This window comes from Arabidopsis lyrata (assembly GCF_000004255.2).
Source record: "Arabidopsis lyrata subsp. lyrata unplaced genomic scaffold ARALYscaffold_7, whole genome shotgun sequence".
In the NCBI taxonomy this organism is placed as follows: domain Eukaryota; kingdom Viridiplantae; phylum Streptophyta; class Magnoliopsida; order Brassicales; family Brassicaceae; genus Arabidopsis; species Arabidopsis lyrata.
In genome coordinates this window covers 8,278,060-8,292,509 of record NW_003302549.1, presented here as the reverse complement: position 1 = coordinate 8,292,509, position 14,450 = coordinate 8,278,060, and the positions used below count along the sequence as shown (strand labels likewise).

At 35.4% G+C, this 14,450-nt stretch overlaps 1 protein-coding gene across 7 annotated transcripts; it reads right to left on the bottom strand.

The window, feature by feature from the left end:
* Positions 1-9,104: 9,104 nt before the first annotated feature.
* LOC9303803 (glutamate--cysteine ligase, chloroplastic) lies at positions 9,105-12,564 on the bottom strand. Of its 7 annotated transcripts, none has more exons than XM_021017783.1 (14): positions 12,452-12,564; positions 11,762-11,929; positions 11,511-11,661; positions 11,224-11,424; positions 10,984-11,136; positions 10,824-10,894; positions 10,665-10,733; positions 10,488-10,581; positions 10,299-10,388; positions 10,117-10,197; positions 9,946-10,038; positions 9,773-9,853; positions 9,636-9,705; positions 9,142-9,517 (listed from the first exon to the last, which is right to left on the bottom strand). In XM_021017783.1, exons 2-14 carry the CDS (start codon positions 11,863-11,865, stop codon positions 9,426-9,428), a joined length of 1,350 nt encoding a protein of 449 aa, XP_020873442.1. In that variant the 5' UTR covers positions 11,866-11,929; positions 12,452-12,564; the 3' UTR covers positions 9,142-9,425. The 7 variants fall into 7 exon arrangements, 6 of the variants coding, with proteins under 6 accessions (XP_020873441.1, XP_020873442.1, XP_020873443.1 ...); XM_021017784.1 differs by having other exon boundaries at positions 11,762-11,896; positions 12,452-12,551; XM_021017785.1 differs by having other exon boundaries at positions 11,762-11,885; positions 12,452-12,536.
* Positions 12,565-14,450: the final 1,886 nt, after the last annotated feature.

Here is a 14,450-nt window from a genome sequence, read left to right as displayed (position 1 = left end):
AGATTTTGGAAAGATTGGCATCGAGATTGTTAGGAAACGCTTTCTCAAAGGAATAGAACGAACTCATCACTTATCAGCATACAAAGCGACACAAGGCTCGACAATATTAAGCTTTATCTCCAGAGGTATGTCTTCCAATCTCGCATCTGGAGGAAAATAAACAAGCGGCGTCATGGCGAATACCACACAACAACAATTGTGAAACTGATTGATCGTGCGTAATAGTTTGTCTTCTATGAAACCAGTAAACAAGGTCAAATCATTGTCCAAGAGATGTAATTATGAAGCTTCAAACCCGCAGTAACACATGGTTGTAAAAACGGTTTTTTTTTTATTTTGTTTTTTATTGAATAAAATTTCATATTCATATAGAAAGAAATCACGTTGGGATGTGAACTTCGATAAATGACAATTTGCCAAGCGAAGATAGTAGCTTCATGTAAGGAGAGATCATAAGCCCTTAGACATAAATGAGAGCACTGCCAGCAAATAATAAGTGACGTAATAATGTCAATGATTGAAAGTTCTGTTTGATCAAAAATCAGGGAGCAGCCATCTATTTATTTTTCCTTGACTAGCATTGTAAAGGTCATTTTTCAAGAATTTGATATTACCATTGGGTTTGAAATATTAACAAGACTACAGGAGTCTAAAATCCCATTATGAAACAATCTTTTTTTTTTCCAGGTTTATTATTGTACACTAGAAAACTTGTTCTGTAATCAATATTCTGAAAATCTCCTATGTAGCATATATATAGTTCCTTTTGCTTCCGTAAGATCCTATTGTTAATTTGGTATGAATACTATATCCTATGTTTTAGATTTTAATTCTAATGAAATGCAGGTTGATCTGTTAAACTGCTCTAAGAATCCAATCAAAACAGTATTGAAATCTAGCAAAAGCATTCAACGTAACTTTCCCAAGTTATTGGTGACAAAGATTGACAAGTCATCAACCGTATTAATCTCCCATACCACACATCTCATCTCAACAACAAGGTAATACTATTGTTTTATTGATTTATTAGTCAAATATGAGAAAGCAAACACTATTTTTTTTTATATCATTCTGCAAGTAATAAGCCATATCTAGGTAAACTTTTCTGGTGTATCTATTACTCAGCGGGTGCTTGTGCTACTGGTACTGCATTAACTCGTACCCGTTCTCTCGGTCCACCTGGTGCATCCGGGGTAAATAATGTCCCCGGTCCGCAAACAAAAATAACATCCACCTACATATGTATTTCAAGTAGCATTGAGAAGTTTTGGTATAAATGAATCTATTGAGATATATAATGGTAAAAAGAGTCAACACCTCAACATCTCCGAAAGCAATAAGCTGATTTGCTATAGCAACACTTTGTGAAACACCTGAAAGGGAGACATGGAGTATTCCGTTGGGGCGACTAGATTGTACAGCAAGACCTACATCTGTGAGCATCGGTTGGAACCATCCACTCAAGTAAAGAATAATCCCACGACCCTATACATAGCCAAACAAAATCAGAGAAACAATTGGAAATTAAAAAAGCTTCTACTGATTGAATTGCGACTAAACACTAACCATGCGGTTTTCTCGGGATGGTAACGATAACAAGGAGGCTTGTGAAACGTATCCCCTCCCTGACAAGATGTAGACTGCCTGACGAGAGATCCTAGAAATATATGCCAGTACACTGACAATGTCCTGTTGTTCGAGGTTCAAGACATCTCTTTTAGAAAACTCACGAAGAGAAGTGAAACTAATGGAGGAAAAGAAAATACTTACGGCTCGATTCGGGATCACTATGATTCTGCGTGCAGTGGGTGGTGACACTACAAAGAGATGAAAATGACAGATTCAAGATCCCTAAAAGAAACCCTAATTTTGAAGATTGGGAATATACTTACGAGGACGCATATTAGCCAATGGAATCACCTGCCCTCCTCGGACAATACCATTTTGTCTGTGATGATAGAAGAATAAGAGCTCATTGCCTTAGATTCCAGATTCTAAGATTGATTAATTCGAGAAAACATAAATTGTAAATAAGAAAAAGAAGAAGAAAATAGACCTTGTTGGCTGATCCACGGTAATCGAAGAGTTCTCGCTCATGTTCTTCCAAACTGTTAACTTAAGCGAAAAGAAGAAATTGTACTTTGGATAAAATTTGCCTCAAGTGGTATTTATAATCAAAAGTAGAAACGGTAAAAAGGGGAAATTTGTCTTAAATGCGAATTTTGTTTTGAATAAAAAGAGCATATATTTAGGCTAGTAAAGAAACTAATTAAAGTATTGCTTTCTACTTTCTACAATTTAATATTTTTCACGGATGCAAATTTGACTCTCCTTGTTTGACTGTTTTTTATAGTATCTGAGATAATGTTCAACCATGGTTATAATCTTACTTATCCATGAGAAAGCTAATAAATATTTGAAAGTTTTAATCCAATTCTATTAATAGGAGATTAAAATGGAAACCCAAAAGATATAAATAATTTTTTTAACTCTCTGAAGCCATGGTTTAGAGCCTTAGAGTATCCATGACAACCTCCTCGGCCACCTCTTGGTAGTGATTGTCAACACTCTTCCCCTGAATCATTGATCAACCTCCAACTTTTAAAAGATTGTCTCCCATTTGAACTAATATTTTAATGTACATGACAAATCCTTATGACTGTAGCCAAGGCACTTTTGAAGTCAATGATCGGGGTAGGAGAAGTGATTTCAACCCCCTGTTGTAATACATGATTGCATAATCAAAACCAATCTATGGGACAAAGCCACATTTGGCGCGCTTTAAAATATTTTTTTGATAACGGTTTCCAACGGATTTTTGATATCTACAAATTTTGGCGCGCTTTCCACTTCCAAACTAAAACTTTGAAAGAATTTAAACGGCATACCAACATAATTAACACTTTTTAAGAAGATGTAAGATCTTTAATATTTCATAACCATAATTAAATTGATAATTAAACAATACATGATTGCATAATGTTCCACTGTTGTGATACATGATTGCATAATGAAAACCAATCTATGGGACAAAACCACATTTGAATTATTTTGGCACGCTTTAAAATAATTTATTGATAACGGTTTCTAACGGATTTTTGATATCCAAAATATTGGTACTCTTTCAACTTTCCAAACTACTCCTTCTGTTTTATTATATTAGATGTTTTAGAAATTTTATTTTGTTTCATATTATAGAATGTTTTACAAGTTTCAATGTAAATTTAAATGCATTTGACAACTTGTGATTATTTATATTCTAGAATTTTTTTTATGATTGGTTGAATTTTATTTAAAATCATATCCGCCTTAAAATCATAATCTATAGAGCAAAGAACGAATCCTAGGTGAAATCATTAGTCGAAATATGAAAACGGGAACTTAATTGTATTGTATTGATTATATTATACCTTTCGGAAAGTCTGGAGATTCGTCAGGCTAAAGAGTTTTGGAAAATGAATAAATTAGAGAAATAAAGAAAAGGTAAAAGAAAAAAAGAAGATATCATTTCAATTAATTAAAGAAAACTATACAAAGACTAATACGCACCATTTTGTTGTTTGTGAAGAAGCAAACAATAAATGGAAGATTTGCTATGTGGAAAGTGTAAAGAAACCGATTCGATAGTGCTTAGCACTAGCCCAAGACCATAATACCCGAGAAACTCGATATAATCAAGATAAGAAACCTTCTAAGTATGATAGAAAATTTGGAAGAACAATTAGAGACTACTTGAAAGACTTTTGGAGAGACTTAGAGAACTTTTAAAGAGTGTTCTTTTATTTGAACTTTCTTTTTATTCACTTGTTCAACTTCCTCACATAATTATAAATGATGGGGGTGAGGAGGTATTTATAGCCTCCAAGGTTAGCTTACAAAGTCTCTAGATTATTCTACCATCATCTCTATAACTCTACTAAAATATCTAGATTTTATCTTACAAACTTCTAGATTATTCTACATAATTATCTAAATATCTATCTAATAAAATTCTCTAGAACATTTAAGGAGGTGATGATTTTTCTATGATGCTCTAGAGAAATCTAGAACTTAGGCTTAACTTTGGGTTTTATCCAATATAGAATATTGAATTATAAACCCATAATTAAGCTTAAACCAAAATCAAGTTTAACTTCAATACTCCCTCTTAAACTTGATTTTGTCAACCATCCCGAGCTTCGAGCGAAGTAACTCGAATTGGCCTTTTGGTAATGACTTGGTGAAGATGTCTGCAACGTTGTCCTCACTTCGAACTTCCAAGGCTTCAATTGTTCCATCAAGAACCTTCTCCCTTATGAAGTGATGTTCTAACTCAATATGCTTTGTCCTTGCATGAAACACCGGATTGTTAGCTAACTTGATAGCACTTTGATTATCTCCGTAGATAGCCACCGGTTTATTTATGGGCTCGAACAAATCTTCAAAGAGTCTTCGAAGCCATATACACTCTTGAGCAGCGAGTGTGGAAGCTTTATACTCCGCTTCATTGGTAGATAGCGATACCGTTGGTTGTTTCTTGCTACACCACGAAATGCTTGTGTCTCCACATAAGAACACATAGCCCGAAGTTGATTTTCGGTCATCTAGATCTCCACCAAAGTCAGCATCTGTAAAACCATGAAGAGAAATCTTTGCATTGTACTTGTACACCAAGCCCATGTCAAGAGTTGTCTTGACATACTTCAAGATCTTCTTTGCCGCTTCTAAGTGTGGTTTCCTTGGTGCTTGCATAAACCGACTTACCAGACCTACCGCGAAGGCAATATCAGGTCTAGTAATGGTTAAGTATAGAAGACTTCCCACAAGAGCGCGATAAGGTCGAGGATCAGGTAACAATGAACCTTCATCACGTTTGAGCTTGATGTTCACATCCATCGGAGTAGTGCGCATCTTTCCTTCATGCACCCCGAACTTCTCAACAATCCTTCTTGCATAACCTTGTTGACCAACGAATATTCCATCCTTTCCTCTTTCAACCTCTAGGCCAAGAAAGTTATTCATCTCACCCAACTTCTTCATCTCGAACCTTAGCGACATGTCTTCTTGTAAGCGAGCAATTTCTGCATCATCATTCCCGGTAATTATCATATCATCCACGTAAAGAAGAACTACTATGTGAACTCCTCCTTTCTTCTTGAAGAATAGACTCGGGTCAGAATTTGATGCCTCATAGCCGCAAAATTGAAGGAATTGAGCAACCTTTCCATACCAAGCTCGTGGAGCTTGTTTTAATCCGTACAAGGCCTTTTTCAGCTTGCACACATGATCAAGATGCTCTCGTGATTCGAAACCAGGTGGTTGCTCCATGAAGATACTTTTATCAAGCTCACCATATAGAAAGGCATTCTTCACATCAAGTTGCCATAACTTCCAACCAAAGCTTGCTGCTAAGGATAAGAGTGAGCGTACCGTAGTCATCTTCGCCACAGGACTAAATGTCTCATCATAATCTTCTCCATATTTTTGAGAGAATCCCCGAGCAACCAACCTTGCTTTAAACCTATCAATGCTCCCATCTGCTTTTCGCTTAATTCGATACACCCATTTGCAAGAAACGGGCTCAACATCCTTGGGTTTTGGAACCAGATCCCAAGTTTTATTTTTCTTTAGAGCACTCATCTCCTCATTCATTGCAGCTTCCCATTCTTGGACTCCTTTAGCTTCATCATAAGAAGATGGCTCATCATCATCTAACGGAGCTGCGAAGAAGCATGAATAAGTAGTGATGAATTCTTCATCTCTATATCTTGTAGGCTTGACAATGTTTCTTTTCGGCCGTTGATTGACCATCGAACCATGATCTTGTTCCTCTTCTTCTTGGTTAGTGCTCCCCCTTTGACCTTGAATTTTATTTCCAGGACTTCCATTCTCACATGGTACTTGGAGAGTTGATTCATCGATCTTGGAGGAACTTGCACCATCTTTTTCAACCAAGACTTGAGGTGGCCCGTAGTATGAAGAAACTTCATCAAAGACAACATCACGAGACACAACATACTTGTGTGTCTCAGGATCCATACACCTCCAACCCTTCCTTTGTTCATCATAGCCGACAAATATGCATTTCTTCGTCTTTGCCTCCAACTTAGTTCTTTGTGAATCAAACACATGAACGTAGCAGACTGATCCAAATATTCTGAGATGTTTCACCGTTGGCTTCTTCCCATGAACCATCTCATAAGGAGACTTCATATTGTTTGGACTAAGTGGCATCCGGTTGATGACATAGGCTGCACATCTCATGCCCTCCGCCCATAACTCCTTAGGCAAATCTTTGCCATGGAGCCAACTTCTACACGTCTCACTTAGATGTCTGATCTTCCTCTCTGCTACTCCATTTTGTTGAGGTGTATGCGGACATGTAAATTCTCTCTTGATACCATTATCTCTACAAAAAGAGAGAAACTCCTTAGACATGAACTCCCCTCCATTATCCGTCCTTAAGGTCTTGATCTTCTGACCTAACTCCCCTTCCACGGTAACCTTGAATTCTAGAAACTTGGAGAATACTTCAGATTTTTCCTTCACAAAGTATACCCAAGTGTACCGTGAGAAGTCATCGACGAACAACAACATGTAGCGATACCCGGAATATGAGGGTGTTCTTGTTGGACCCATCAAGTCACTATGGACCCTTTCCAACGGAACACTGTACCTTGAAGTGGAATAGTCAAATGGAAGTCTATGAGACTTTCCATATTGACATCTTTCACAAAGTGTGCCTTCATCTTGGATCTTCAACTTTGGGAGCCCGTTAACCAAATCTTTATTTACCATAACCTTGAGCTTAGTCATATTTATATGACCAAGCCTAGCATGCCATATAAAAGCATTATTGTTGGTACTCATCTTCTCCACATAAGAGTTTGACGCCGATAAAACGTACAGATCTTTAACTCGTGCTCCAGTGTGAACCACGTCCGCCTTTAACTCTTGAATATTCTTTAAGAATTTAACATCTCTTGGGCCAAATAAGACATAGTTACCTGAGTCCACCGCATTTACCACGGAGAGAAGATTCTTTTTTACTCCAGGAACATGGTAAACGTTCTCGAGAGTGATTGGGCTTCCATCATCTCCTTTGATGACCACCGTTCCTTCCTTCTCAACGTGATGGATTGAATTATCCGCGGTAATGATTGCTTCTTTTCCTTCATGGCGTTGAAGACTAGAAAATAATTTCTCGTTTCCGGTAATATGATGGCTACAACCAGAATCTACGATCCAATTATTTTCCACCTTCTTAGGTGTAGATGTACTTGAAGATGCAGCCTCCATCGTAAAATATTTTCCCCATTCTTCGTCTTCATTATGACCTTTTGATTCTGCCATGTTTGTTTCCTTCAGCTTGACTCGGCAATCTTTTTTAAAATGCCCTAGTTTTCCACACCGATAGCACTTGAATTTTTTCTTATCTCCCTTAGAAGATCCTTCATGTCCATCATTATTTCTTGGACCACCATCATTGGATTTGGCTTTAAAGTTTTGTTGCCTCCTAGCTACAAAAGCGCTTCCCGAGTCATCATGAATTTTGACTCCCGCCATTTGTACCGCTAGTGATTCTTGCGAAGCAAGCAAATTTTCAAACTCCTCCAAGGAAGGTTGTGTAGCCCATCCTTGAACCGAAGTCACAAACGGTGTATACTCGGGTCGTAGACCTCGAATAATAAACCGTTTCAACCGAGCATCCGAGATTGATTTCTCCGGATTAAGACTATTGATCTCAGAGCAAAGGTTCTTTACCTTGATGAAAAACTCCGAGATTGAAGACTCCCCCTGCTTCACATTCGCCAACTCGTTTTCTAACAATTGTAGACGAGCTTCGTTTTTCTTGTTGAACAGTCGATCTAACGCTTGCCAAATTGAACTAGCGGATGTGCACCTTGAGACATGCTCAAATACTCCTGAGGATATTGACCTCTTTAAAGTAAATTCCGCCTTGGCATTTTTACGTGTCCACTCCTTTGTCGCTTCCGCGGTTGTAGCATCTCCGGTAGGTGGTGAAGTATTACTTCCGCCGACGACATCCCATAAGTCCTCACTAACCAAGTATGACTCCATACATGACTTCCATAACCGGTAGTTAGATTGGTTTAAGATCTCCATTCCCAATCCAACAACACGACCCATAGATTCCATACTTAGAGTAGATCCGAGTTCTCCTATAATCCCGATCTTGAAGAGCACAAGATTAGAATGGCTCTGATACCATGTAAAGAAACCGACTCGATAGTGCTTAGCACTAGCCCAAGACCGTAATACCCGAGAAACTCGATATAATCAAGATAAAAAACCCTCTAAGTATGATAGAAAATTTGGAAGAACAATTAGAGACTACTTGAAAGACTTTTGGAGAGACTTAGAGAACTTTTAAAGAGTGTTCTTTTATTTGAACTTTCTTTTTATTCACTTGTTCAACTTCCTCACATAATTACAAATGATGGGGGTGAGGAGGTATTTATAGCCTCCAAGGTTAGCTTACAAAGTCTCTAGATTATTCTACCATCATCTCTATAACTCTACTAAAATATCTAGATTTTATCTTACAAACTTCTAGATTATTCTACATAATTATCTAAATATCTATCTAATAAAATTCTCTAGAACATTTAAGGAGGTGATGATTTTTCTATGATGCTCTAGAGAAATCTAGAACTTAGGCTTAACTTTGGGTTTTATCCAATATAGAATATTGAATTATAAACCCATAATTAAGCTTAAACCAAAATCAAGTTTAACTTCAATAGAAAGAGGAAGAACACTGAAGTGCTGAGATTTTATAAGGGTAAGGAGATGACGTACCTCTGATATAAATTGCGATTGCGTTTACATGTTTTCCTAATTTATTACATTCAAATGTAAATGGAAGAAATAAATTTTAATCAATTTCCTTTTTTTTGCATATTGTTTTGATTTCTTTCTTTTTTTTGCTATAGACGTATATTGGGTTGAAACCGGAGAACTTTTGACTTGAATCACCAAATGCCCAACATATGAGCTATATATCCAACTCCAATCTAGGTTAAATTTTTTATGTTTCAAATAGAGTCAAATAAAATTTAATAGATTTGCCAGATCTAGTTGAGGATTATTCAAGTTTCAAACACATGAAACACAAATTAAATTTAAAAAAAAAACAAATTAAACTACAACAATGTTTTGTTACAACAAAAATTACAACAATATTCTTATTCCGTGAATTACAACAATATTTTTATTCCATGAACTACCGTTTTCTCCACAACACATCAATAACAAGTTTTATTTTTCAAACGACTGGGGAATATTATTAAATAATTTATTCGACTGCAAATGAGTTTTTGAACGTTCTTCATCTCTTATCGTGGTCATAGTTCATCTTTTTTAGTACCGCAGTCCCTGGAACACATGATCTATGTTTTGTCCCCATTCTCCATTGTACAACTTCAAGAGTACCGCAGTCCCTGGAACACATGATCTATGTTTTGTCCCCATTCTCCATTGTACAACTTCAAGAGCTTCTCTGCAGGCGTAACCCCTATTTTAACAAGACATTTAGCTTCTTTTTCAGTTAACTGGGAAAACAAACATTACATGTATTTAATCTTTTCAAGAAAATTGAAATTTCTTATTAACTGGGACAAAAAAAACATTACCTGTTTTAACCACCTCGGTGACAGCGTTCAAGAAACCGGTTTCATTGTAGCCTCTACGCTCCAAACCATCCTGAGCAATAAACAAATAACTTCAAGAAGTATATATTACATGATAAGGAGAAAACAGGCACACCTACCTTTGCAAGCTTTAGGAGATCTTCAGCAACATGTCTCAAAGGAATATCTCTAAACATTGTCTTTAGGCCAGTGATTGGAACCTTTCGAAACGCGATGAGAATTGGTTTTAAACAATAATATTTCGTTAAATAGTACTTTAAAATAAAGTATTTATTCTCTATTATAAGTTTACTTGAGTCCTAAGCATCTCTCTTTCTTCAGGAGTCCAATCATAGATCATATCGAGAACAGCTTGGAGAGAGTCCTCATCGTATAGCAAACCCACCTGACAGTCAAATATATAAGAAATAAACCCGCGAAACAAGATGAGTGTTTGAATCTTTGTCAAAGATAGTGTAATTACCCAAAAAGCTGGTAGGGCACATAACATCCCCAAGGGACCTCCATCAGCACCTCTCATCTCCAAGTATCTCTTTAACCGGACCTATTAGTGTTATTACAAAACATAATCATAAGAAAAAATAACTTTGAACCACAATAAGAGATAAGGAAGTTTAATGGTGTTGTTGAAACAGAGCAATCAACCTCTGGATATATTGTTCCTAAATGAATTTCCCAGTCGTTAATGGTTGGTTGTTCATCCGAGAGGTGAGAAATTTTCCCTGACATGAAATCCTGAAAAGTCAAGATATATGTTAAGATCATAATATAGCTCTAGAACATTTAAAAAGTTTAAAGTATATGATCTTTCTGATGAAGAAGAAGGAGCTAGACCCGAAATGTCATTCCTTTACAGTCGAGATAGCTTTCGTTTCGAATTAAGAACAACATTGGAAGATCAAGAGCGTATTCGACATACCGCTCAAACCTATATCAACACATTGAAGATTAACAATAAGTTTTAGGAAAAAGATTGATCACAGATTTAGAAGAAAAAAAAAAAATACTCACCCGAATGAGTCATCGAAAACAAAAGGTATCATCCCTGTGCGCTTCTTATCAGAATCTATATACATGTGACTGTCAAAGCATGCATGTCAATAGATGAGAAACTTATACTAAGAAAAGGAACGCGAGAATAAAATACTAACGAGTAATGTAGAAACCAACCTCCTCACGCTTAAAAACCCATTTGGTTTTCCATTACTAAAAGGGGAATTTGCGAATATAGCAGTCGCGACCTGTTTGATTTAAATATAACAAAAGAGTAAGATAAATGTTTGCTTGAGTATAAGAACCACTAGGATTAAAATATCATCAAGCATCTCACAGGTTGCAAAGCTAGACTAGCGCGAAACTTCCTGATCATATCGGTTTCTGAGCTATAGTCTAGATTGACCTGAACAGTACACGTTCTGAAAAACACGTCAGGTCCCGTTGTGCTAGCTCTGGTTAAGTGGTCTGTTATAAAGTGAAACCTTCCCTGCTCATGAAATATATGTTGGCTCGTTAAAAAGATAGCCCACAAGTGATATGAAAACTTATATAGATATATATACGAGGAAGGAACCTTGGGCACAATAGTTACATCCTCGAGACTAGATTTGGGTTCATAGCCAATTCCTAAGAAACCAATTTCCAATTCTTCAGCAACAGTTTTCACCTCGTGAAGATGTGAACGGATCTCATCACAAGTTTGGTGCAACGTCTCTAGAGGTGCTCCACTTAGCTCTAGTTGGCCTCCTGGTTCTAGTGAAATACTTCGCATTCCCTGAGTCATAATAATCAATTCTAAGCAAAATTTATGAAATTTTGTTATCATTGGGTATTTAAAGAAAAGAGAAGAGAGTACTCTACTTGTTTTAGACCAATGATTCTTTCTTTCTCCATCACCTTATCCCAACCATATCTCTCAGCAATACCATTAAGCAATGCAGTAATTTGTTCATATTTAATAGGGCGCAAAGTCTTGACCTCAAAACCGAATTTCTCATGTTCTGTACCTATTCTGAATACACAATCAAAGAGATAAAACAATGCAAAAATGAGTTCAAACAAATAAGAGTAGTTTGATAGAGCAAGAGAGGAAATGATGATCATACTGGTACCTCCACATTTCCTTTGGTTTGCATCCAGAAGCAAAATAGGCAATCAGATCTTCTTTGGTCAGTGGCTTGGTCGCGACTACAGATGAAGCGCTTGAGGTTGGCATATTCACTTGATTGCCTGCAACTACCTTGCTTCTTTTACAAGTAAGAGATTGCTTGGGTGAGAAGCTAACATAAGCACCCGAGTTTATCACAGCAACAATCCCAGAAGAAGAGAGTAAGAGAGCCATGGTTTAGTTCAAATGAATTAAGTCAAACCAAAGGTAAATGTAGAAACTATTCTATAACCCATACATATACATTAGTCATATTATCAGTACTTCGAATGAATTAAGTACCACTATAACAAGACAAGTTACCAATTAGAGACGAAATTTTGCTGACTAAACATTTCTTTTTCTTTGCGAGATTTTTGAGAGAATGTCATGAGAATTTTGGAGATTAATCTTTCAACTGCAGCTAAATAGTCCGTAAATAATCTGTCTTATATTAATAAGTTTTTTAAAAAACATTTAAGTAAGATATAGCAACGGATCTCAAAATTATGTAATGTTGAAATGTAAAATATAAGGAAAAAACCTATATCCAACATATATTTTGAAATCTAAATTATTGTGAAATCAGCAAAAATGATTAGGAAGCAACAACAAGAAAACATAAATGAAGAACTAAGAAGACGAAGAAGATCACCTCAAGTTGTCTAATTTAGGTCTGAAGAAGAAGAGGAGCTAGAGCACCAAGGCTTGCAGGGTTAGTAGTAACTAGTGGTGGTTGTGTAGCAGTACTACTACCCATGTGCACATATATATATATATATATATATATATATATATGCTGTGTGTTCATCGTTAAAAAAGACACCATTATTGTTGACTGGCAGTATTAATGTACTTTCATACACAATCTACTATACGTATTATGAAAAAGTATAAATTTATTAATTTGCAATCCAATCAGTTTGATGTAGTGACCTTAAGTACCGAAGACCTTCTGTTTCTGTTTCAATTTAACGTCCAGATTCAAGATTTGTAAAGTCGAGCAATATATATACATTTAACAAGCATCTAACTTGGATATACTCTCTTTGTTCTGTTTCTTATTAATCTATTTTCTAGGGGAAAAAATTGTTTTAAGAAAATAGATTTTTAGATTTTCTATACAATGTTTATCAGTTATTATTGATGAATTGTAAACTTCAAGAAAATACTTGAATACTATTGGTTTAGAGTTATACAAGTTCCTCTATTTAAGTAAGAAACAAATGAAAAGATTCACCCCATAAATACATGATATAATTTTTTTTCTTCCAACTTTTAATTTTCTTTTCTTCTCTTTTTTTTTCTTCCTATTTTTTATAACTACTTCCAGTGACACTTTAAATACATCATTTAGAAACATGAGAAGTATATAAGAACTTTAAATGATTCTCGTTGACATCCTATACTAATATTTGGGAAGTACATCCTAAGAGTCATAACTTATATTTTGTAAGAAATTACAATATATGCCATTATATAATTCTAATCATAAAATTTATTCCATGTCAATAATATATATAAACGGGTCAACGGGTCAACAGGTTTAAAGATATTAAAAGATTTTGTTTATATAATACATATAATTCTGAAAAAAATTTCTTCAAACGATTACACAATTAATATAATTTGAAAATATTATATACTAATCAATTCGAAAATGTAACACAATTAGTAAAAATGTTATATACTAATATATTATTCGAAAATGTGATCGAAAATGTTATTGAAAATATTATATAGTAATTCATTATTCGAACATGTTATCAAAAATGTTAATGAAAGTGATATATCATTGAAAATTGTATATTTTGTTTGAGAAGTGTAAGAAATTACATTATATCTACATATACATTTTTAGAGGGGATTTTGGTTTTTAATTCAAATGGATCGGGTTTTGATCCGGTTTTAATTTGTTCGAATCCTGGATAAGAGATCGAAGGAAGTTTGTAATCTTTAATTACCCATTTAACTCTCTTTCCTTAATTTATTCCCACATTAATCGGCATGTCATTAGCATTTATTATTTAAATTTGCAAAACTAAATAAAGATATTAAGCAAACTAAATCTCGAGTATGTTGCTATATTCGAGTGTATATTCTCGATTTAACGTTTTCAATTCTACCTAATTCCAACTAATCTTTCAACTAATTAATCACCACCTTTATTTTCGGAGATTTTCTTTCTCCAGTATCTCAACAAAATCCATTTAAAGAAACAAAGTTATGACTCTTAAATATTAAAATCTCGGCATATTCCAAAATACTAACGAATCCAAAGATTTTTTCTCCAATTTGTTGCTACTTCGAATAATTTTTGCGTTAAGTGATAGGGATTAGTGACCTAATTTTGACCCTATAAATACTCTACACCTAAATGTGGATCTTTATCATCAAACAAAAAAAAAGTCACGATTTGCAAGAAAAACATTTAACACACCTTTTTCCTCTTCACATGGCTGCTACTTTTGAGTTTATGGTGAAAATAGATGTCGAATGGAGAGATTGTTGCAACGGTTTATCATCGAGCTTTAGGTGATGCTGTGTACGGGTAGGGAATTAGTGGCTGTGACGGCGACGGTGACGGTGAGATGTTGGTTCAACGGTGGGTAATAGAGCTTTAGCTTGGTGGTGTAGAACTCGGATCTCTTTGA

Bases quoted from the DNA above. Each gene is read 5' to 3' on its own strand.
- LOC9303803 (XM_002867685.2), bottom strand. From the start codon at position 11,991: ATGGCTCTCTTACTCTCTTCTTCTGGGATTGTTGCTGTGATAAACTCG. The intron at 11,137-11,223 runs GTTCCTTCCTCG...TTTCATGAGCAG, and splicing joins ATGTAACTATTGTGCCCAAG to GGAAGGTTTCACTTTATAAC. The intron at 9,518-9,635 runs GTAATGTTTTTT...TTGTTAAAATAG, and splicing joins CACCGAGGTGGTTAAAACAG to GGGTTACGCCTGCAGAGAAG.